General features: G+C 40.6%; 2 protein-coding genes across 3 annotated transcripts in view; one reads left to right on the top strand and one right to left on the bottom strand.

The window, feature by feature from the left end:
• The window catches only part of sppl3 (signal peptide peptidase 3), a 41,374-nt gene extending 20,099 nt beyond the window's left edge, over window positions 1–21,275 (top strand). The window contains exons 2-11 of the mRNA XM_085168544.1: window positions 2,739–2,816; window positions 6,497–6,588; window positions 6,773–6,892; window positions 7,117–7,195; window positions 8,192–8,304; window positions 8,826–8,932; window positions 11,933–12,096; window positions 15,177–15,367; window positions 15,526–15,635; window positions 16,432–21,275. Of these exons, the coding sequence (XP_085024670.1) occupies window positions 2,739–2,816; window positions 6,497–6,588; window positions 6,773–6,892; window positions 7,117–7,195; window positions 8,192–8,304; window positions 8,826–8,932; window positions 11,933–12,096; window positions 15,177–15,367; window positions 15,526–15,635; window positions 16,432–16,503 (1,126 nt within the window). The 3' untranslated portion in view covers window positions 16,504–21,275. The remainder of the gene's footprint in view (window positions 1–2,738; window positions 2,817–6,496; window positions 6,589–6,772; window positions 6,893–7,116; window positions 7,196–8,191; window positions 8,305–8,825; window positions 8,933–11,932; window positions 12,097–15,176; window positions 15,368–15,525; window positions 15,636–16,431) is intronic.
• The window catches only part of LOC146514383 (cytosolic purine 5'-nucleotidase-like), a 60,117-nt gene that overhangs the window by 14,611 nt on the left and 21,725 nt on the right, over window positions 1–23,781 (bottom strand). For both annotated transcript variants that reach the window (XR_014875364.1, XM_085168541.1), the window contains one exon: window positions 1–23,781. This exon is cut by the window's left edge and continues 14,611 nt beyond it; it is cut by the window's right edge and continues 12,411 nt beyond it. The gene's annotated coding sequence lies outside the window, so the exon portion shown is untranslated.

Genomic DNA, 23,781 nt, shown 5'->3' with positions numbered 1-23,781 from the left:
AGCGGTGTACATCGCAAATTAGCTCACATAGACACATTAGTTGTGCTGCTTCTTAATGATGATATCTTAGCTAACAACCCCAACTACCAGATTCAACTTGTAGTTGGCTAAAAATAACTTAGCCAACTACAAAAATAACTAAGTTTTTTCAAGCGATGTTGAAATTTTTACCTTCCAACACTTCAAATGATTCAGGAGCTGTCCGTTCGGCTCAGCAACAGCACTGTGGAAATACACGGATACATCCGTAGACTTGAGACAGAAGTCACAATGTGTTTTCAGGACTTTCAGGTGTATGGACCAATGTTTTCTTTTCTGATCAAACCAGAAAGCTTTAATGAGCAGCTGGATTTGTCTCGCATTAACTGGCTGAACTCAGAGGACATCGAAATGCAGCTGATTGAACTGAAACGTTCGACTCTGTGGGGGTCAAAGTTTGCAGAACTACAAACACAGCTGGTATCCATAGCTGTGCGTGTTCATGGAGTTTGCATTTTCACCTGCTGGACATCACTACCTGACAAGTTTAACTGTCTTCAGAACATTGCAGAGGCCTCATTGACAGTATTTGGCTCTACATATCTGTGTGAGCAGATTTTCTCTCACACGAAGAGTGTCCTCAGGTAGCTGTCTGAATGCTGGACACTCGGAGACCTGTGTCTCTGAGTGGGAGCCCAGAGATCACATTAACATGTGTATCCCTGTATCAACAAACATGCCACATTGGCCCAGTTTATTTTTCTTATCATTGTTGTGAGGAGACCACAAATAGCATTTGTATTTTCTGTTGTACAGTTCATTTGCTGTTATGGAGTTCTTGTTATGGATAAAAAAGTGTCTTTTTTTGTTTCAAAATAGATGATAATTATTCGCTGATAGCTGCCAACATCTGCGAACAAATATAATTCTATAAAGTTGTTCTATATAGTGTGTAACTGTTAATATAGAGCGTTATTAAATTTATTACTAATGCAATCATATGGCACATTGTCTTCAGAGGAAATTTTAGATGGCACTCATCATCAGGTTGCCGACCCCTGATTTAGAGGGTTACCTAGGTAACTAGAGTTTGGACCAAATTTGAACGACAAAGCATGAGGTTTCCTGTGTGAACATACCTTTTATTGATAGTGATAGTCCTTTATACTCTAATCACAACTACTACTATTCATATTTTGTGGCTAAATCAGAGACCGTGTAAAATGTGGACCGTGAAATCACTATTTGAACACTCAAAGGGCTCTGTACAACATGCCTCATCCAGCCATTCATTTATATTTTTGGTATGCTTTTTTTGCCTGAGTGCTTTATCTAATATTCACACATATTCCCAGTCTAATGGATGCATCGGAAAGTAACTTCTTCTTAAGTTCAGTATCTTGTGTTACTGTGGGGTTAAATGTAAGCTGAATAGTTGTCTCTTTCTGTGTTGGTACTGTTTTATACCTGTCCAGGGTGCACTTTGTATCTTGGTGGGATATTAAGAAAATGTATTTATGGACTTGAAACTAGTAATTTAGCCCATAAATTCATCAGGAAAGTATCTTTATCTTAAATCTTTCCCCCATAAAGACAATATTTGATGACATTTAACAACCTCCCCTGTACCCTTAATGATGTGTTTGACACTTCAGTATATATCAGTAAAGATGTGGTTCGATGACCATTTTTTTCCAAGGGTAGCTGCATAAGCAGAGACCACTTTCACTAACAGCCCTGAAACATTACTGAAGCTGTTCCTCTGAGGCTTTCAAAGGGTAAAGAGTTAATATTTTTTTATTTTGTTGTGTAACACTGTTGTGTAAAACAGAGTGTCAGTGGGCACATAAAAGTTCAGAAAATGTTTGAATATATATATAAAAGATTCTAGCAGAAGCATTTAATCACAAAGGTTTGATTGCTTTTACAGCAAAAGCAGTACCTAAACTCTTAAAAAAAAGTTTTTCACTTGAGTTAACTCCTCCACATTGTTGTCTCCTGCTGCAGGAGAGAAACTGCATCACTGCATCATCCTGACTTTTGTTGTTAACCTTTGTGGTTAAAAAAAGAGAGACTTTGGTGTTTGTGAATTTGGTGTGTTTTGTTTTCTTTTTGCTCATACTTTGAAGCATGTGACACTTATTTTCAGTCTCCTTTTCCTGGCTGCTGCATGTCTTAGCACTTATTAAAAAAAACATTTAAACTGATGAAATATCAAGTCTAATAATGCCAAGTGTTAGAGGCCACACCACTGTATTTTTAGTTAAACAAATCCCATCAGCATCACAGTTGTGAGACTGCTCTCCAGTACAGCAGCCACTTTGCTATAGCAGTGAAACTCATCGCATATTCCTCATATTCTTAGCAGTTATGTTTGTGGGATGTTATTGAGGTTGCTGGCATTGGCCTATTTAATACTTTTTTATATGCTGTTCACTATTGAATGTAGTGAATGGAGCCCAGAGTTTTGCCCTGACAGCTGTGACCGGAGAGTACAGAACATAAACACACACAAGCATCAAGTATAATCGCTTGACAACAGCATCTGAGTGTTAGGAATTTGAAAACTTAAGCTGTGGTAAAATAAATATCGACAGCAGCACAGTTAATTATCAGATTAATGTGTTACTGCTCTTCAACAGTACATAGCAGTAATCTTGTGTTAGTAATGAGACCGTTGTGCTTTTGTTGTTGTTAAATGTCCATGCGTAGTCATTTGTGCAGTAAGTAATGTTTGTATGTCTCTCTTTCTTCTATAGGGCGTACTCCCTAGTTGACTCCAGTCAGGTGTCCACCTTCCTCATTTCCATTCTGCTCATTGTCTATGGCAGCTTCAGGTGAGTGTTAATAGGAAAACGGGTTTTACTGTTTCTATTACAGTAGATGAGCAGTAAAATGTAGGCATTTTTTTTTTTTTTTTTTTTTTTTGTGTGTGTGTGTTCAAGTCAGTAAAAATGCTCAAGTTCTAGTTTAATTGTTTGGATTAGCAAACAGCAAAATTATGACATCTCTCTAATTTATATTTTGTGATTAATCTGTATGGATATATTATCTTCTCCCATCCCAGTAATAACAGATATAATATAATATAATATAATAACAGGTGTAATCTATCATTAAAACGAGACATAATTTAATTAATGATCAAAATGATGATAACATTTTCACATAGTGTTTTACGAGTCAGCCCACAAAACAGTCCCTATGAATTTTCACGTAGTCTAAATTTGTCTCCATACTGGGTACCTGAGGGGCTTTACTGTTGACCACGGCAGTCTTTATGTGACCAAAGCAATCAAAGGTTTTCAGTTAGCACTGTATAACTCTTTGTGACCAAATTTACCTAGTGACAACAAGCAACCTCCAGCAACTACTCACAACCACGCAGGGAATATTAATGTTTCCCTAGAGAGCAGTGGTTTCCTGGGGGTGGGGGAATGGGCTCCTGTTAGACTTGTAACCAAGACGATACCAAGACCAGAGGGTATCAAGACCAAGACAAAGTCGAGACGAGACTGAGACAAAAAAGTCTTTAAACTGCAGCCAGATGCTGCTTCGTTTACAGGTGTCAGGCATACTTATGTGTTTTTGCGATGCACTCGCACAGCCCTCCTCACCGCTGTCTACTGTCTCACTCACTTACTGAGAGGACAGACACACGCTCCACTTGACTGTCGCGTCTCTCACCCTCTCTGTTTTTCACATAATGATATTATCCTATATCCTCGCATGTGATTGGCCACAATATGGAGGGATTGGAGCATAGTTGAGCCACTGTGTGAGAGCTGAGCAGTGAAAGGAAATTGAGGAGCCGACTCTCGCTCAGTGGGAGTCGACTCTGATTCACTACAAAGCACTCTCTAAGCACGGCTCTTAGAGCTGATGCTTTTGCGCATGACACATTATCGAACGTGTGTCATGGATATTGTTGACTCCAAATCTCCCAACCACTATGTTCATCTGAGACAGCAAGACCGAGAGAGCGAGACCAAGACAAGACCAAAGTCCGTCGAGACCAAGACAAGACCAAGACCACGTAAAAGTGGTCTCGAGACATCCTACTCTAGCTCCTGTGTGCCTGGTGCCTTATTCACACTTCTAATTATATGATAGAAATCAATAAGTCACACTATAATCTGTGAACAATAAACAGTTTAACTCTAATAACTGCACATTTGCAAAGCTACACACATGCTGGGTAATATTTGCTAGCTAGGTAATCTGACATCATTAACATCCGACATGGAGTCCATCATTGCATTAGACAAAGAGACCAGGAATATGTCAAAAACATACAGCACTCGTCTACTGTCTGACTTTGTTCAATTTAAAAAAAAATTGTGCTGAACTTTCACTGTGGCTGTGTTTCAGGCAGCTTCTTTACACCAAGTATCAAGAAACCAGCTAAGGCGCAGAAACATGTTACTTGAGGCAATCAAGTGTTCTTCCTGATAACAGGATAGTTTGTGCCACAGTTTTAGAATAAGTTTGTTTTAAAGTCTTTTAGTTCACAGCTCTGCTATGGAAATGCTAGCCTGATTTTTAACTTTTAAGAACTTTTCCCTTAAAATAGGGCATCACAGCTAACCAAAAACAACAGAAAACGCCTCTTATGGGAGCCTCTCTCTCTCTCTCTCTCTCTCTCTCTCTCTCTCTCTCTCTCTCTCTCTCTCTCTCTCTCTCCCTCTCTCCCCCTCCCTCTCTCTCTCCCATTCTCTTCTTTTTTTTATGACCTTAAAATGTTTTATATACTTCGTGGTACTGAAAGAAGGTTAAAACACTTTAAACATTCATATAGGCCCACTTGCACAGAAATAGCTGTGATTATACCATGAAACTGACACTCAGCCATCACTCCAGCAAGCACACCAGCTTGCAAAGCATCAGACAAAATTTAGTTGGTTAATAATTTTTAACTTATTGCACTCTGCTCATTCTAGTCTGAGGCGGTTGCTGTTGGGAGGCATTCCATTTAATTTTGCACAATATAAATCTTTGGCAGCGATGACAAAAATAAATCAAAATGTAAAAAAATTCCAACTTGGCTAAGGTGAAATCTTAATTAGAAACAAAAAGTGATACAATTTTTTACAATAAAAAAATGTCAGTTAAATATATCATATAGGAGACACACACAGTGATATTTGAGAAGTGCAACAAAGTTTATTGGATTTACAGCAGCAACCAAGGATTTATACAGGAAAATAATGACTATTAACAAGGTTGCCCAAGCTTTTGCATCCCACTGTAAGTGATAAGTGGCCTCAAACTATTTTTGCAGGATCTCCGAGGCAAGATACGTTTTTGTGTAGGAAGTGTTTGAAATGCGACCTGGTGGGAACTGATGTTCCCAAACTTTGGAATTTCCCACATTTTCATGTGTGTTTGAAAAGATGGTTTACATTAGCAAGTTTGACTTACTCATGCATCTCAGATCAGCTTGTTGCAGCTGTTGACCAGACTATCTAAAGAATCTCAGCCAAACCACAAACACAAACAAGTGGCACCTTTAAGTAACTGATATCAGGGTTTTTTATTTATTGTGTTGTTGGTCTTTAAAACTTTCGTTTTGTGTTTGAATCAAATCTGGGTTGAACTTTAGGATCCCAGCCTCTCTAGTGTGACAGTAATCTTGTACTTTATTAACATGGAAAGTGCCATAGATGTTAAAGAATGCAAAAAAGAGGTTTAGAGAAGGCAACAAGTTTTCAAAGATATCCAGTGAGCATTTTTCTATCTGTGTAACAATAAATGGTATAAAGTCTGCTTATAATTGTTTAGATAAACATGCATCCATACGTAATTGCCACTGCTTCTCCACATTTTCAGTTTGCACCCTCTTCTGGTAGTATGGCTTATAGTACCAGAATGGAAAATTGGTATCACAGTATGACTTAAAAAAGCTATTGTAGATAAGCATAATTAATTCAAAACATGCATCAAGTTTAAATTTGCTAATGTTTAAGGATTACATTTTTTTGAACTCAAGGTTTCCAGTCATGGGATTTGTGAGTCAGGCATTCTGACTCAAAGAAAAGATGTGCTTTTTCAAGCGCAAGCTTTACACTCTTCTGCCCACACTCTTTATTAGCAAGTCATCAAACTGGACCTGTGTATGCAGACTTGGCCTGCACAATATGAAGAAACTCAGTATTGATTATCTGTTTGACATGTGACAAAGAAATATTAAACTAGGCATTTTTGGCAGTACAGTTCTCTTGTCTTTTTGCTTTAATAGATACACTGCTTATGTAGAAACCAAATATTAAAAAAAAAAACTATGCCTAGTAAATGAAGAAATAAAATTAAAAGCTTGCATGTTAAATGTGAAGGCTTTTTTCAACGTGCTTATCATGCAAAAGACCCTGAAATTGAGCTGCTAGAGCATCCACAATGAGATCTGATTTGCAGAGATTGCGTTTTCACCTCCCTTCACCTCATACTAGTGTACATGCTTTGAGGAGCTAATTGTGGAAGCCAGAATCACACATAGGTTTTCTCTCCCTTCCTTGTGCAGGTCATTAAACATGGATTGTGAGAACCAGGACAAGGATAAGGATGGAAACCCTTCAACAACGGGGTCTTTCAATAACAACAATACAAACAACAGTAAGTATTACATACAGGGCAAAGTTGAACTGTGCATGCTAAATGTTTTCTTGGATTCTCAGGTAATAACTAATGAATGATTAAATTCTCTGCTCGTACCGTTGTTTTTAAAGTCACATATAATATCCATTCCTGTTTTGTGCATTTTAATCCATCTTACATTAATGTTTGAATTCTTTTTCAGGCATTCAGACTATAGACTCCACACAGGCCCTGTTTCTGCCCATAGGAGCCTCAGTGTCTCTGCTAGTCATGTTCTTCTTCTTCGACTCTGTACAGGTGGTCTTCACCATCTGCACTGCAGGTAACTACCAGTCTTGAACATACCAGAAAAAATAAGCTGTAGAGTTATTATAAAGCTTTTATGTTACTGTTGTGTAATTACACACTGGGGAAACATCTTTACTGCATTGATTATTATAACTGAAGGCATTAGCTGCCCCATTAAACTGACAGGAACCACTGGAACAAGCAGTGGAGGTGAACTGGGCTTTGGATTTAACTGCTGTGTTTTGTTCCTCTCCTCAGTTCTTGCAACAATTGCATTTGCATTCCTTTTGTTGCCAATGTGCCAGTATCTGACCAGACCCTGCTCCCCACAGAACAAGTAAGAAAATCATGTTTCATAGTCTTTCTGGCTCCTGCTCAACTGCTCCGTGGTGTTTTGCGTTTCTTCCACAAAGTATTCAAAAAGGTCTTTTACCACTGCTTATCAGATGTCCTTGTCCTCTCAGCTGTTCCTGGTATGATGGAAATGCTTTGCATTAATTTCACAGAGTGGAACGGAAACTAGGTGCAAAACTCAATACCACTGGGAAATTTATTTTGAATGTTTGGACGTAGTGAAAATTCAATAAATTCTCTTGCATTGCCTTGCTCCATATAATTTCCATTTAAAAGTTCAGCATAGCCTCTAGATTAAGACATCTAGAATAATCAACTCTTCTATTCCACCGGGGAGTTCACACAGAGTCACCAGGAGAGCCCATCTGCTCAATAAACTGACACGGAAAAAACTGCTTTAAATAAAAACGACTTTGTTTAAACATTCAAATCCCCATATCTAGTTTTCAGTAAATCTTTGTCTGCTTCTCTCACCCAAAAACAATTCCATACCTACCCAGAATCCCTTTAGACTTAATAAAGTATGGTCACGATGGCAACGGCTTTCCACATGCCAGTTGACAAAAATTCCTGACATCACCCTCCCAGATCCCAGTCCATCAAAGCATCAGCTGAATGCCCCAGAGCAAGCCTGAACCACTGAGGCTCCACCCTACAACCCACACAATGTAATGGTTTCTCTGCCAGCGCCACACCCCAGGGAAAACTCCAAGCTGAAAGATGGACACCTGCACGCTATTTACCAAAAAAAACTACTGTTAACTTGATCTGTTAGGCAGTTTGCAGACTTACCTTCCACTCTCACTCATCCAAACATCAGTTGTCTCAAACATAAGTTCTTTGTATAGCAGTCAATATGCAGCAGATCCTCAGTTAAGAAATATATCCACCTGTAAAAGTTTTTGTACACTGCATTTTACCCCAAAGTGCTCTGTGAGATTTAAGTGGATCACTTCTGTGTCTTTTTGTCTCATTGCAGGATTTCGTTTGGTTGCTGTGGGCGCTTCACTCTGGCTGAGCTCCTGTCTTTCTCACTCTCTGTTATGCTGGTGCTCATCTGGGTGCTGACTGGACACTGGCTTCTCATGGACGGTACTTTGCTCTGCCTTAACTTTTGTATGAATGTTGCTTCAGTTCATACTGCAAACAGAATGAGAATCCACAGATAAGAGCCGCAGCAATGAAATTTAAACACAAAGTAGTCAGGTTTCAGAAATGTAACTGCAATGTGTGGTTTGGTGTTGTTTTAACATGCCCTGCTACACAGCATGCTAAAAGTAAACATTTTAACATCTTCAGCTTGTAATGATTCATAGTTTTAAAAGAAGTACTTCTCCTAATGGTGGAAAAGTACATGCTAAATATTAGTCATTGGTTCTATATTTTACCCACATGACTAACCCATGAACTGGCATTCCAGTTCGCTGACTTTGAAAAAGGTAATGACAGACTCCCAGCTCAATATAAAGGTATATGTTGGTATTCATCTTCAGTTATGCATCCCTGAGAAAATCAATTTCAAGTAGGAAAATAATTTGAACAGCTTTATCGTGTTGCTGTTTTCATTCATTTCTTTTGAAAATGTGAAATTATGTGTTGTCCTCTCCTTTCAGCTTTAGCCATGGGCTTGTGTGTCGCCATGATAGCGTTTGTGCGACTTCCCAGTCTGAAGGTGTCTTGCCTGCTGCTGTCAGGACTGCTCATTTATGATGTTTTCTGGGTAAGAGATGCTCCCAACCCAAATTAAACCTTCAACACGGCGGACATACAAGCAGCTTCCATGAGACGCAGCAAACAGACTGCGATATATGAAGCACACATTCAAAGAGAAAATTTCTCTGTTTATAAACAAAAAACAAACAAACATGATGATTCACGATTATGAAAGGCTTTGTATTTATTCCTCAAACCTGCAGGCCGGTGTCTGTCATTGCTGATTAAGTGAGGCACTTTACATTGAACAGTATTGAGTTTGGGGGAGAACTTGATCGCACTGACTGCTGTGCAGAAATTAAATAAATCATGAAAAATTAAAAATTCATTTGGCAGAAAGCAAAACTGATCGAATTAACATGTTAAATGAATCATGAAGGTGATTTCGCTACAGAGGGTGCTAGTTCAGGAAACACTAGATCACTAATTCACTGAGACATTTAAGCATCTAAGTCTCGTTAGCATTTTCTGGCAGACTTTTGGTATGTCTCTCTTCTTTGTTTAATATCCTCTAATTTTACAATGCTACACATCTTTCAACAGCCCCATGTCTGGTCAGTTAAACAGTTCTCCCATTTTGTAAGTAGTTTGTTGAGTACTGCTTAGAGCTGTTCAAAACAGAGGAAAAAATATATTTTAAGACACAAAAAAATAGTTGTGTATCTGTGTTTACATGCACAAAAGGTTTACGTTTTGTGTCTATAAATAACAGAGCGATGTTTAGCTGTCTCTGCAGTAAGTTCATCTGGTGGATGGTCTTCAGCTCCACTGTCTTAGACCGCTCGTTCTGCTCAGCAACCTAGATGAGCTACAGCATCACAGCAGCAGCCCTTTACCTGCTGTGGGTTCAAGTTGTCCTCCAGCTCACAGCAGATCTCCAGAGCAGAACAACGACTGTAATAATGACAGAGACTGTTTTAAAAGTGTGCCGTCATAACGCCACCCATTCATTTCTGAAGTCCTGATTGTGAAGCCTCAAGTTGAGCATTTCTGCTCTTTCGCTTCCTTAATTGTAAAAAAAAAAAAACCCCACAAAAGTGACAAGGACAAGTCTGACTGTGAAGCCACATGCTCATTTTCTAATGACTTGTGATTCATACCACAGAAATTCCTCTATTTTGAAACATGCCACAACGAAGATTTACATAACAGCTTAATTTTTTTAATTATTTATTTTCGTATTCAAAATTACCCAAAATGATTGACTGAGCCCTTGAGCTCAAGGAAGGTGTATACAGGCATAAAGTCAGAAAGCAGTTTTTTCCCTTAGACCTCTATAGGACCAGAAGTCTTTTTGAAATTATAGCCATCACTATCTAGTCGCCTTCAGATAGATTCCAGGATTAAGACACTTCCCACGTCTGCACTGGCTTCATTTTTCTGACCCGGTAGCTGCATCCATATTTTATATTAGACAGTTGTCTATCAGAGACATCTGCAGTCGTGGCTTCAGCAATGAGAAAAAGAGTCAAGACATATATACATAAAAATATATATATGTGTATGAAACTGGCAGTGATTTCTAAACAGACGATGCAGCACTTATTAAAATCTCTTGAATTAAAACTTATTAAACTACGCCTCTGGTATGCAAAGACAGAACTTACAAACAAGTGTCTTAGGATCGAAATACTTATGGACGTAGTTGTATACTTGGGTGACATTCGGTATATCTAAGAAGAGAACCTGGCCAGTTTATTGGAGGACCACTATTAAAAATGTTTCAATCAGTATATGGATTTAAATGAAAAGGAAGGGACAGAAAAACCAACCTTCAACCATGTTATGAAATCTGTTTGTTTCGTCTACCTGGAAGAAAAATATCGGTCAATATATAAGATTGGGGCAGCACAGTGGCACGGTGATTAGCACTGTTGCTTCACAGCAAGAAGGTCATGAGTTCAATTCAACCACCTGTTTGCAGTCTCTCTGTGTGGAGTTTGCATGTTCTCCCCGTGTTTGCATGGGTTCTCTCCAGATACTCCAGCTTCCTCCCACAGTCTAAAGGTGATGCTATTTAGGCAAACTGGTGAATCTAAATTGCCCATGTAAGTGTGACTGGTTGTCTGTCTCTATGTGTTAGCCCTGCAAAGAGCTGGTGACCTGTACCCTGCCTCTCGCCCTGTAGTAGCTGGGATAGGCTCCAGCCCCCAGTTCATATTCAGGAAGAATTCAAAATTAACTTGATGACAGCCCTATGATTTTTTTATTTTCTCTCTTTGTTGATTTTATTTTGTAAAGCAATAAGGAATGGGTTAAATGTGGATGTCTGCTGTCCACTGATGAAGCCGTTTGCTTTTCCCAGAACAACCAGCATTTTGAAAAGTGCTTAAAAATGGTCAATTGTATTTTGCGCTAAGTACCGACATTTTTACACCAGTATTGAGTGTTACCCTAATTTAAAGCCAAGTCAATTGCCTTTGAATTTGACAAATCCCATAAGCACCAGAATCGGAAAGCAGTACAGCAGCAGCTTTGCAAACAAACATGCCGCTTTCCTTCAGATTTATAGAAATTTGAATTTCACATGGGTAAAAGGGTAAGGAAAGCTGAGTGCCATATACATTTCATTTATGGCATTCAGTAGAATTTCCATTAAATACATCAAAGTGAGCACACGCTCTTGAAGAGTCTGCCCTGTCAGCTATGACTGAAGAGCACATAATGCAAACACACAGTAGTCAGACATAATCTCCTGAGACCGGTAGCTTTGTCTTTATTAAAGAGCTGTTATGAGTTGCTCTGTCAGAGTGAATTAAAAGTGCATAAATACTGATGGTGCCTCTTATCAAAACTTGGGCATTGACAAATTTATAAGCCGTCCCTGCTGTGGAATCTCCGTGTTACTTAATATCAAACTGGCTGCAGCCACCTTCTTTTAAGTGGGATTTTCTTTCTTTTCATGACATAAACATTGTGTTTGAGTTTTATGAGAAAAGTAGCAACAGTCACTTTGGGTTGTGGTGAAGCCTGATAAGTGTTAACGGCCGGCTCTCTTTCTTTCCAGGTGTTTTTCTCAGCATACATCTTCAATAGTAATGTGATGGTCAAAGTAGCCACTCAGCCTGCTGAAAATCCCATAGATGTTCTGTCCAGGAAGCTCCATTTGGGGCCGGGGATGGGCCGTGACGTACCCCGCCTCTCCTTGCCCGGCAAACTCGTCTTTCCCAGGTAATGCTGCTCTCAATCATGAAGCAGTGCAGTGTGTGCTTGGTACACATTCATTCGGGATCACCAAGTTGTTTGCTTGTGATCAGCCTCTGCGTGTGCATGATGTGTGACCTTTATTCAGTCACTGATGCTCACTTCATCACTCCGCTCAGCTTTTTGACATTTAAGTTTGCTAAATGTTACCGACCCTTGAAAAGACATCTTTCAGGTCCCACGAGGTGAATCCTAAAGTATTGTTATCTCACGGCTGTTGGTGTCACCAACAAATTTACAACAGCTTCAAGAAACAAAGGACAAACATTTTAACTACCTCTTAAGATCTGCCTCAAGATTAATGCTAAAGGGTACATCCTAATAGCTGAAACTGTCAGTGAATTAGTATACCAGTTTGTGGGGTTTTTTTTGTTTGTTTGTTTGTTTTTGTCCCTTTGTCACAATGAGGATGTATTCTTTGTGTTGGATGACAACCTGAACATGAACTTAGACACCGTCAGACAAAACACGTGCTTGTGCTTCAGACAGGTTTGATGTGTTATGTGTTACGACCCAGCTCAAAAGCCGCAACATAAAAAAGGAGATGAATACCAGAGTGTTAGTGAGAAGAGGTTTTATCTTAAAATGACATAGCAGGTTGTCTAAAATGGCAGATGCCACCAAGGCAAAGACAAGTGAGCTCCATGGGAAGCTTGCCTCAAGTATGCTTTTATCCACACCTGACTAGGTGTGGCCAATTAGCACCAGCTAAACACACTGAGCAGATTAGAGGCTGCAGAGGGACGTAACACCTCCTCCCTTAAAAGGGTTCCTCTAGGACCCCTAAATTTATTAAAAGCCCCTCTGAAGCCTTCAGATCCTTGACCCACAAACCTGGAATAAAAGTTAAAGCTAACAGAAGCACAGTGTTCACATTATAGTTGGCATCTCTGAGCATGGTTGGGCATGAGGATTTGAAGTTGCCACACTGAACACACACAAAAAGTAACATGTGACCAACACAAAGGAGCACAACAGTCACAAACCCAAAATGATTACCTGATCTGCTACAACACAAAACCAAAAGTAGCAACAAATAATCACAACTAAGTGATCTGTTGTCTCCACCACACAAACAGTCACATACAAGTGGCCCTATACCACAACAAGTTACTTTAATCCAAAAAGTTCAGTAAATCAAGCACACTAGTGACCAACCACAAAATGGAGAGCTATGGCCACACAATGATCACATCAAGGGTGGCTCAGCACCCCACAGTGTTATTGCCATCACCTGGCCAACAACACTCACAAGTGATCCAACAAAATAGCCATATTCCCCACAACACTAAAGGTCACAGCACAAAACACTCACCTCACAAGGATCTCATTAGCATCCACCAACACTGACATATGCACACACATGGTGTACACACAATGCCAACTTAAAAACAGCCTACCTGCCTCAGCTACAGACCATAATCATGAATGGTCTCAAATCTCCTACCAAGTTTGGTGCCACTGATTTACTATGTGCAACTCCCAACCTAAAACACTAAAAACAACAAAACCCTAACTTTACCTACCCTAGTCTTCAGTGGTGTACCAGGCTCGAGGCAACTTTAAACGCAAACTCGAGAGCAAGCAGCAGACCAGAGATATAGTCCCCTACCAAACTCTGAAGCGTACCCCCACCCAGGATAGCCACCAAACACAACAAAGCAAAACAACAAACAAGTGCTTCGCTGGAAGGGCAGCACAGCCACCCAGCTGAAACACACTGACTAAAGGGAGTTTGCTTAATCACAGTGAACACCTTCACTCACCCACTTAAAAGAAATACAAAAAACTGATATTCAATCTCCACTAAAATGTCCAAAGATCCCGGACGAGCCACCACTAATGTTACGACCCGGCTCAAAAGCCGCAACATAAAAAAGGAGACGAATACCAGAGTATGGGTGAGAAGAGGTTTTATCTTAAAATGACATAGCAGGTTGTCTAAAATGGCAGCTGCCACCAAGGCAAAGACAAGTGAGCTCCATGGGAAGCTTGCCTCAAGTATGCTTTTATCCACACCTGACTAGGTGTGGCCAATTAGCACCAGCTAAACACACTGAGCAGATTAGAGGCTGCAGAGGGACGTAACATATGTTTTAACTCTGCTTTGGAGTTATATTGATTAATTGAGAAAACAGCTGTTAATGTTTTATTTCCAGCCATAGAATGAGTTGCAAACATGACCTTGCTGATTCTCTATACCTCCATTAAAAGATTGAATTGCATGAATAGAGTCCCTGGATCAATATTAGTTTAATGTTTTCCCTTTTCCTTTTTATTTTATTTTATTTTATTTTATTTTTTTTAGAATTGCATATTTTTCGGGATATGATGTGAAATGTTTTGCCCCGTCTTGCAATGGTAAACAGTCCTTACAAATGGAAACTTGAAAACCGAATCTAAATCCAGATTTGGACCAACGCCAGAGGTTAATCATCTAAACTGTAAACCCAGCTATAATTTTGTTGCATGATCCTGCTAGCAAACTAAACCAATCACATATTCTATCTTACTCTGCATAACTTTCTGAGGTAAAATCAAGTGAAGCTCAAGCCTCAGGCTGCATTAAGTGCTCCATTTTGGACAGTTTTTTGACTTTTGTATTATGTCAGAGAGGAGATATACTTAATATGGTCCATGGTCTCCAGCGCAGCAGGTCAGAAGAAACTAGGCTTAAAGGGAGAGGAGCCACAAGTGTCTTCCAGGTGTAGGTTGAATTATAAGTTAAATAAAGATTATTATTATTATTATTATTATTATTATTATAAATAATAGCTGGTAATAAGCAGTTCTAGGTCCCCTTTAAAATTAGTGTATTAGTAGCACTAACAGAGCTGCAGTTAACGTAATACAGCTGAAGCTTTCTGTTTCAGTGAACGTAGTAACCACAGTGTGGCTACCATGGTGACTGACTTTTGGCCGATTTCAGTCTGATATTTGCTCAGGACCTTGTGTTGGCTTTAGCCAAGTAGTGATGAAATGGAAATAAAAGACACAGGCATTGATTTGCCATCATTTCTTCTTTTTTGCTCTTTGCTTCTGCGCAGTTCCACAGGAAGTCACTTCTCGATGCTGGGAATAGGAGACATCGTGATGCCAGGGCTGCTGTTATGCTTTGTCCTGCGTTATGATAACTACAAGAAGCAAGCGACTGGGGAAGTCCCAGGGCCCGGTAACATGTCTGGACGCATGCAGCGCGTCTCCTATTTCCACTGCACTCTCATCGGATACTTTGTAGGTAAGCAATCAATGAAGGGATGGATGTAAAAGGTCAAGGTTATATTGTCTCAGTGTTAGGCAGTGGTGAATTTTTTTTTTTTTTTAAGCTGTGACCTTTCAAAATGTTTTGTCTTAAGTATTTGTGACATTTCTGACATGTTGTTGATGTTTCCTCAGGACTGCTGACTGCCACCGTGGCCTCCAGGATCCATCGTGCTGCACAGCCCGCTCTGCTCTACCTGGTGCCCTTCACCCTGCTGCCTCTGCTCACCATGGCCTACCTGAAGGTATAATATCAGCCATGGACTATGCCAAAAATCTAGCTGTTGCAGTTCTGATTTAGAAATAACAGAAGAAAGAAAAAAAGAAAACAACATAGAAGCAGGCGCCACTTTGTGGAAGCCACCATGTTGGCCTGCCATCTTGAATACAGTGTTTGAGATGGACATCGCCATCCTGCCGATAGTCTTTTAGGTATGTTGACCTAACCCAGCAAAAACGGCAGCGCTTACTGACAGAAAGGCTCAGGATACCCTCGATAACTCACCTCAGTATCAGTTTCATGAGACAGAAGTGAGCTTTACTGAGTCGTTGCCTTGTATCAGACTACTTTCACAAAGTTTTACAGCCTCCTCCTAAATAGAGGTGGACACCTGGCATATTGACAGCTGAGGTAAACAGCGGACTGACCATCTACACTCACTACGGATGAACAGCAGCGAGAGTTGTTTGTCCTACAGGGGCCACTGCTACGGTGGCCCCTGTAGGGGCTTACGCAGCTTACGCAGTTGAATAGGGAGGGGTAAGAAAACAGAATTCAGTTGACTGCTGTCTGCAATCTACTGACATCTAGTGGTGAGATTTTAGACACTGTACTTTTAAGTAGTGAAGAATAATTTTAGGTGCTGATTCATCTGCCAGTGACCACTTGCAGCTTATGTGCACAGCTGTATGGGGCAGAGATATTTATTTTTACTTTTTCTGTTGATCATCATCTAGTCAGTGTCAGTTTATTAGGAAACATTTGAGTGATTCGCTTAAAGACTCTTAACTTGTGTTTGTCTTGGTGTTTGTGGCCCACAGGGGGATTTGCGGCGCATGTGGTCTGAGCCTTTCCACACTAAGTCTAGCAGCTCTCGCTTCCTAGAGGTATGATACAACTTGGGACAAGCGACCAGCACGGAGAAGTTTTTTTTTTTGTTGTTGTTGTTGTTGTTGGGTTTTTTTTCTCCCTTAATTCGAGGGAAGGAGAGAGGGCACACTCACAGTGAGGCCATGTTGTCATCACTTGTTCATGCTTTCCACCAATCTTCTGAGAAAACCCTCCGAAGGGACACCAGTGTGTGGATCACAACGCCCCGACACAACTCATCTTTGGTCCCTATATCCTCCCTGTTTCATCTCTGCTTCCTCTCTGCTGTTTATTTCCTCTTCACTACAGCACATCCTGCCCATGCTGTTTTTGTTCTGCCCCTCCCTGTCTTTGTTTTGTTCCCCCCCCCCTCCTTTTTCACACATGTATAGTTTGTCTCATTTGCCACTTCCTTCACATGGCCTCGTCTCATTCGTCAGGCCTCTTCTCTGTCTGCAGTTTCCTCCTTTTTCTACGTCTTTAATTTCCTCTGCATCTCTCTTTGTCTATGACTCAGATGAACTCGAGGGCAAGGCCTCCCCTCCCCCCTTTTTGTGGACTTGCAGTTGTGAGACATAGCAGGGGTTTATATATATTTTTTTAGCATTGTTGTGGTCATTATTATTAATATTGTTGTTATTATTATTATTATGGAACAACTGAAAAAAAAATGGAGTTGAGGTGTGGAGTATTGCAGCGGCACAGGAGAATGCCCATGAGCAGCGACACGGTAAAGGAGAAGAGTCTTCCCCTTCCATCCGTCTGCCCTCGTTCACCTTCGCTTTCTCCCATCTGTTCCACCATCGCTCCATAATGGCTTCTCCTCGGCGCTCCTGCTCTCCTCTGACACTCCCTGCGATCTCCTCCTCTCTGTTCATCTGCTGTCCTCATTCCCCCCCTCACAGATAACTATGTATTTTATTTAGAAAAGTTTTATTCTTGGCATATACAGAAATGATGCATTATAAATTGTTAAGCTGCCTCCTCCCCCCAGCGTCGGCGGGTGGGGGGCGCTTCTATTTGTATATATGTGTACACATGTATTTGCAGTATCTTGAGTTTGTATTTGTGTTTGGGAGCATGTTGAACAGGGTGGGAAACTGACGCCAGCCAACAGCCGAATTTTTGGTGAATTTTGACTGCCAGCTGCGTCGACAAGCAAGCGTCCATCTATTGGAGACAGTTTTCTAAATGTTTGTTGACTTGTCCAATAGAATCAACAGATGGATTTGTGTGTGTGTGTGTGTGTGTGTGTGTGTGTGTGCGCGTGTGGTTTAAAAAACAAAACAAACAAAAAAACAATTTCCTTTGTTACTGATCAATTGCAAAGTTAGTTTCCTGTTCTAGTGTTAAAGTGTGTGTGTGTGTGTGTGTGAGAGAGAGAGAGCAGAACAAATGAGTGAATGGTTGTTTTACATGGGTTTTAATTTGAAATCACGAACACTGAAGTTTAGAAACAGCGACAATAGTCAGGTTTGCATTGAGCTGGATGTTCAATCAAAACTTGCATGAACTTTTACACAGAACTCACCAGAGGTCATTTTTCTTCAGACAGGTGGAAATGTAAAAAGTGTTGTTTTTGTTTGTTTCAAATAAATGAATGTTGAAGTAACTTGAAGGTATGCTACGTTACTTTTATCCTGAAACTACATGTTTCAGTGATTTTGCACATCCCAAATTTACACCTTTTATATATGGCCTTGAAAACACACTTCTTTCCAGAATACACAAGTCTTTTTGTGTTTTGGCAAAAAAAAAGGAAGAAAGAAAAAACAACAAACCACAAAAAGAACAAATCAAACGAAACACCTGATCTGAACTCTGTAAATGTCAGTGTTTGACCTCAGTCAATGAAAACCTGACTGTTGTGAGAGTTTGAAATCAAAGCCTGCTCCAGAGGAGGGTCATTGGATATGAAGGCTTACTGAGATTAAAGTAGCTACAGATTAAAGGTTTTGTGGATTGTGTGTGTGTGTGTGTGTGTGTGTGTGTGGACCTGTTTGAATCCATTGAGCTGAGTCATGAATCAGTCACACCATTCAGAAATCAGTGAAATAATTGAGGTTGGAGCTAACCCAGAGGATGTTTTTACTGTCACCATCAACTGATGTTTTTTTTTTTTTGTTTTGTTTTTTCTTTTGGTCTTTCCACTGTTTTGTGGTGCTTGTCAGTTAATATCTAATGTATACTGGAAAGTGTGTGATTGAAGATGTCTGGATGCATTTTGCTGGCTTTTTGGGTTTGGGGTGGTTTTTTGTTTTGTTTTGTGTTTTCTTTTTCTTTTTTTTCTTTTTTTTACTTTTTTATGCTACCTGGCCGTGCATGTTAAGTGTACAGTGTATCATTTCTCAGACTGCATTAAACAGGGCTACTGCAGTGCTGAGCTCTGCTGGCCAACACGGAGACATTGGACCTATGAACTCCTGTCAGTGGGTAGTACAAAGGCTGCAGGTCAGAAGGACTTTGATTGGTCAGCTCTGACTGAAAGTTTTGACCTGAGTACTGTCTGCTTCGGGATTTCTGGCAGTTTGCTCATTGCAGTCGTCATAACTGACGTCATGGATCTACAAACCCCCCTTCACCTCTTCATGGACAAGGCAGAAAATATATAGATTTATATACACATATACATACGTGTGTGTGTGTATGTATATGTGTATATATGCATAACTAATGATCATGGTGGGTTTTTTGGGGTTTTTTTGTTTTGTTTTTTTTATAGAAATGTGTTTTCTTTTTAGCCCCTCTGTATTTTTAGTTTAGTGCTTTAGGTTTTTTCTTTTTCTTTTTTTTTTTCTTTCCATCTCTCTTCCCCTCCAGCAGAGCACACGAGCTCTGTCGGTTGAGTTGATATTACGGCTGAATGGATTCTGTATAGAAAAATGGTGAATAAAATAAATTAAGAACTGTGTAGTGAAACATGAATCCTGAAGCGCTTGATCTAAAAACACTTTGTCTCCTTTTAACCCCTCTTCCCTGCCCCCTTTGCTCCTCTCCCCCCTCATTCAGGATTCTGCTGTAAATAAACATGACTCTAACTGTAACAAGAGTGCATCTCTTTCTTTGGGTCACCTGCTAGTAACACGGTCGATTGCACTCCATCTCCTGTGCTGGTTTGTCATACATGATCAGTAGTGCCATTGAAGGGGGGGGGGGGGGGGGAGGTTGTGCTTCTACTTAGGTAGCACTTGATTAGGCACACATTAAATACAGGGTTGGTCCTTTTTGACATGAAAGCATCACACAGTTTTTGCACATCCATGAGGCAAATCTCATTTCATCCCAAATGTGCTCTGTACTGGCATTCAGTACAGTGAACTCATTGCCAAGTTATGAAACACTGAGGTGATCTGAACATTGTGAATGGGTGTGTTATCCTGCTGGAAGCAACCATCAGAAGATCAGTACACTGATCCTAGTAGGATGAATATGGTCACCACCAATACCTCAGGTAAGCGGTGGTGGTTAAATGATGCTTGGCTGGTGCTAAGGCGCCCAGAGGGTTGCAAGAAAATCTCCCACACTATTACACCACCACCAGTTTGAACTTTTGATGCAAGGCAGGATGTATTCATATCCCAAATTCTGATCCTACAGTCAGGAAGTTGCAGAAGAAATTGAGACTCATCAAACCAGGTGAAGGTTTTCCAATACTGTCCTGTTCTTCATGCGAGCCTTAATTGTAGCTTCGGTTTCCTGCTCTCAGCTAACTGGAGTGCTACCCAGCGTGGTCTTCTATGGCTGTAGTCCATCACCTTCAAGGTTCAACGTGTTGTCCATTCAGAGAGGCTCTTCTGCATACTTCAATTGTAGGCTACTGAACAGTTATTTGAGTTGCTGTTTCCTTCCTATCAGCCAGAAGCAGTCTTGCTATTCTCCTCTGACCTCTGATAATAAACAAAGCATTTTGTCTCACAGAGCTGCAGCTCACTGGATATTTTCTCCTTTTCAGACCATTCTCTGTAAACTCCAGAGATGGTTGTGCGGGAAAACCTCAGTAGATCAACAGTTTTCTAAAATACTCACACTTGCCTCATACAAAGTTCAAAAGTTACTTAAATCACCCTTCTTCTCCATTTCTGATGCGACAATTTGAACTCCAGCAAGTGATCTTGACAATGTGTAAATCCACTGAATTGCTGCCATTTTATTAACTGATTAGATGTTTGCATTAAGGGACAGTTATACAGGTGTGCCTAATAAAATAGCACGTGAGCGTAATAAACTTTTTCCTATGCAACAATTTTACATGACATGCTAATATTGACTAAATAATGGGTGTCACACTTTTCATCAGCTCTGTGGTGTAAATCATCAACTCACACCAGAAATGGATGATGAAGGCATCAGCAGTACAACCAAGTAAAGGTAACAGATATCGAACAAAGAAAAGACTGTTTTTGAAGTCACCCCCCGCTGAATTCCAATATACGGCGTTTAAAAGAAACTGGAGGAAACGTGTGTGTCAGCATCCTGTAATATCCACAAAGTCCACTGGCAGAGCAGAAGCCAGCTAGAGTTTTGGTCAAAGTAATATACCACATATAATGTGTGTCGGAGTCTTCACCCAAGCCTCTGCTCGCGTTTCTGCGCACCCTTCAGTAGGCGCAGTGATGTGGTTTGCAGGTGTAAATTGGTAGAAAGAAAATAGTTCCCGTGTGAAACTGCTCACAGTAAGAATAGTGGATTATGATTTCTATTTTATGATGTACACTTTGGAGAAACACTTTAGCTAACAAACCTAAAAAAAGAAACAAAAACTTACAGGTTTTCCCATTTACGTTAGATAAAAATATGCACTGGTGGAATGTATGCACTGGTAATAGATTCTGGCGGTTTTCATATGCAGCTACAGAATCGACCCCATATCTTCCCATCGCAGATGAAATTTTCCATTAACTATCAGTTGCATAATTCTCTGCAACATGAACATCGCCCAGCAGATGGCAGCAGAGCACAAATATCTGAAACCCCTATGACACAAGTCAGTTATGAAAGGTTTTTACTCTTAAACTCAGCGTGTGTATTTTCACTTATTGGCCGATGTTATAAGCTTGTTTTCCATTATATATAAGCAGCTTTCACCCAATGTATCAACACGCAGATGAGCCGCAGCGTTATACAGTTCACATTTTCACAGCCAGGCTACATTGGCAGAAGCAGAAAGCTGCAGAATCAAACAATCAAAGAGAGAAATCATCCCTTGATTAAGCAGTTAACAGAAATGAAAGGTGTGCTCTCATCAAAGTACAGTAATTGGTTCCTGCAGGGCTCCGTAGGGAGATCTTAATGGGGGGAAATGGCTGCCTCAATGACAGCCCAAAGACGCTGAGTCAAGAGTTTACAATAATGTTGAGATCTTCACTCCGTGCTTGTATCTGTAGTGGATGTGAGGCATTTTGTCTGATCTGCTGTGGCAGATCAGCGCTAAAATATTTGAGTACGAGCAGGGTCAGGATTGAGCTCCAATGTTTATGGAGAGGAAGCCAATTTACTCTAGCAGGGACCAGTTTAATGAAAAGATGCTGGTGTAACATTTGGCTGGGGTCTTGTGCTGAAAGAAACGGCTCCATATTGAGTGCTCGTCGTTGCTTAAAGACACCCAGAAGACCTTCAAACTGCCATGCAGATGAACAGGCCGACCCACTGACTGACTGATTGACTGACTCGGTGGATGGTGTGGATGGTGAGGGGGTGGATGAAGGGCAGGACACTGAGTGCGTGGCTGGGGGAGGTTTTTTGGGGGGGAAGGTCTCTGAGGTCAAAGCAGGCAGGGTCCATCCCCCTCCACCTATTGGCCAGAGCAATCCACGATTCCTGCACAGCTTTGAAGCCCTGAAGTGGACAGAATTCCACCACAGTCATGGGGATTGTAGCATGTCATTTGTAAGATATTTTGGCGAGATGGTCCTAAAACTCGGGAAGCTGGCCCTTGCCTGGAATGCAGGGTTTTGTATTTAGAGGCGCTCGTACCGCTCTCTCCTTTTGATCCTAAAATTAGAGACATGCAGGTCAAGACACAGTCCCAATTAGCCAGCAACTGCTGTAGGAATCAATCCTTTGTTTTAATTTATGGGGACAGAAGATCAATAAAATCCAATGAACTTTCAGGATATTTGTCTAGTACTAAGTGTGAAAGCTGCACATGAAATAGAGACAAATGTGGATATAAGCCTCGCTGGTGTGTCTTAAGGAGTGCCACACACAATTCATATGAAAGGTTTTCCAATAATATCAAAAAATATTTGGATGAATTCTGCACAAGAGTTTTAAAAAACAATGCAAAAGTCAGAAAAAACAGATTTGATTGGGCATAACTAATAAAAAAAAACAAGCCTATATTAATCTACGCAACACTGTCAGTATGTATACTAAACTGAGTATAACGTCTATATGTATTCATTGTCCATCTTCAGAGCTTCTCTGTTTCAGAGGTTGATTGCACTTCCTCAGTCTGCACGGCACATCTGAGCACACATAGTAATTTCACCTATCATTACAGGAAGACTCATCTAAGCAGTAAACATCTAATGAGGGAAAGCTCGTAATAAATTTCAGAGTCAGTAGCAGATGAACTCATCCAGTGCGGGTAATTTAAAAAGTGCTGGTATTCATTGGCAGTGGCCCCTTAACTCATTTTAATGGCATAGAGGTTCCTTCCCCTTCTTCTTCTCCTTCTTCTCCTCTCCTCAAACCAGGCATTCCTGGCTTGTTTAAATAAGGCCTGCCTGCCTGCCTGGGCGGGGGTGGATTCCCCTCTGGCCCTTTGCCCTTTGACCTAATGTGCATTCTGTATGTAAAGTGAGGAATTTCTCTGAAGTTCAGCTAATGGGGTTGAGTTTTTTCATCCTTTGGACTCTGCTCCTGCACTCGCCCGGTGGAAGTGAGGGGGGAAAAACAAGCCTGACGTAGCCTTCGCTGTGAGTTATGGACGAGGTTTGTTGTTTGTTGGTGGTAGGAGAGGAATTGATGTCTCCCACCCGCAGGTTTTGAGCTTCAGTAAGTTTCTGCAGTGATCCTCATGACTAATTGATTTAATGGAGGGTGCTGTTGAATGGAGGCATGAAGGTCTGTGGAAGCTGAACGCTGTTTGGTGCTTCCACTCCCTGCTACCACTACAGCTCAGCTGTTGGGTTAATATGATGACAATAAAATTATTACTGATGCATTTGAGTTTTTTGCCCGTTATTTATTCCAAGGGGGGCTGTGAGTCTCTGGGTAGAGGGGACAGATTGAGCCCCTTGTGGCAAATTTGTGACACTGAGCTGTATAAATACAAACAGAACATGTGTCAACAAGCA

Source organism: Neolamprologus multifasciatus, chromosome 7, assembly GCF_963576455.1.
Source record: "Neolamprologus multifasciatus chromosome 7, fNeoMul1.2, whole genome shotgun sequence".
NCBI classification, from domain to species: domain Eukaryota; kingdom Metazoa; phylum Chordata; class Actinopteri; order Cichliformes; family Cichlidae; genus Neolamprologus; species Neolamprologus multifasciatus.
The sequence above is the reverse complement of the archived record's forward strand: the minus strand, read 5'-3'. Positions and strand labels throughout refer to the sequence as shown.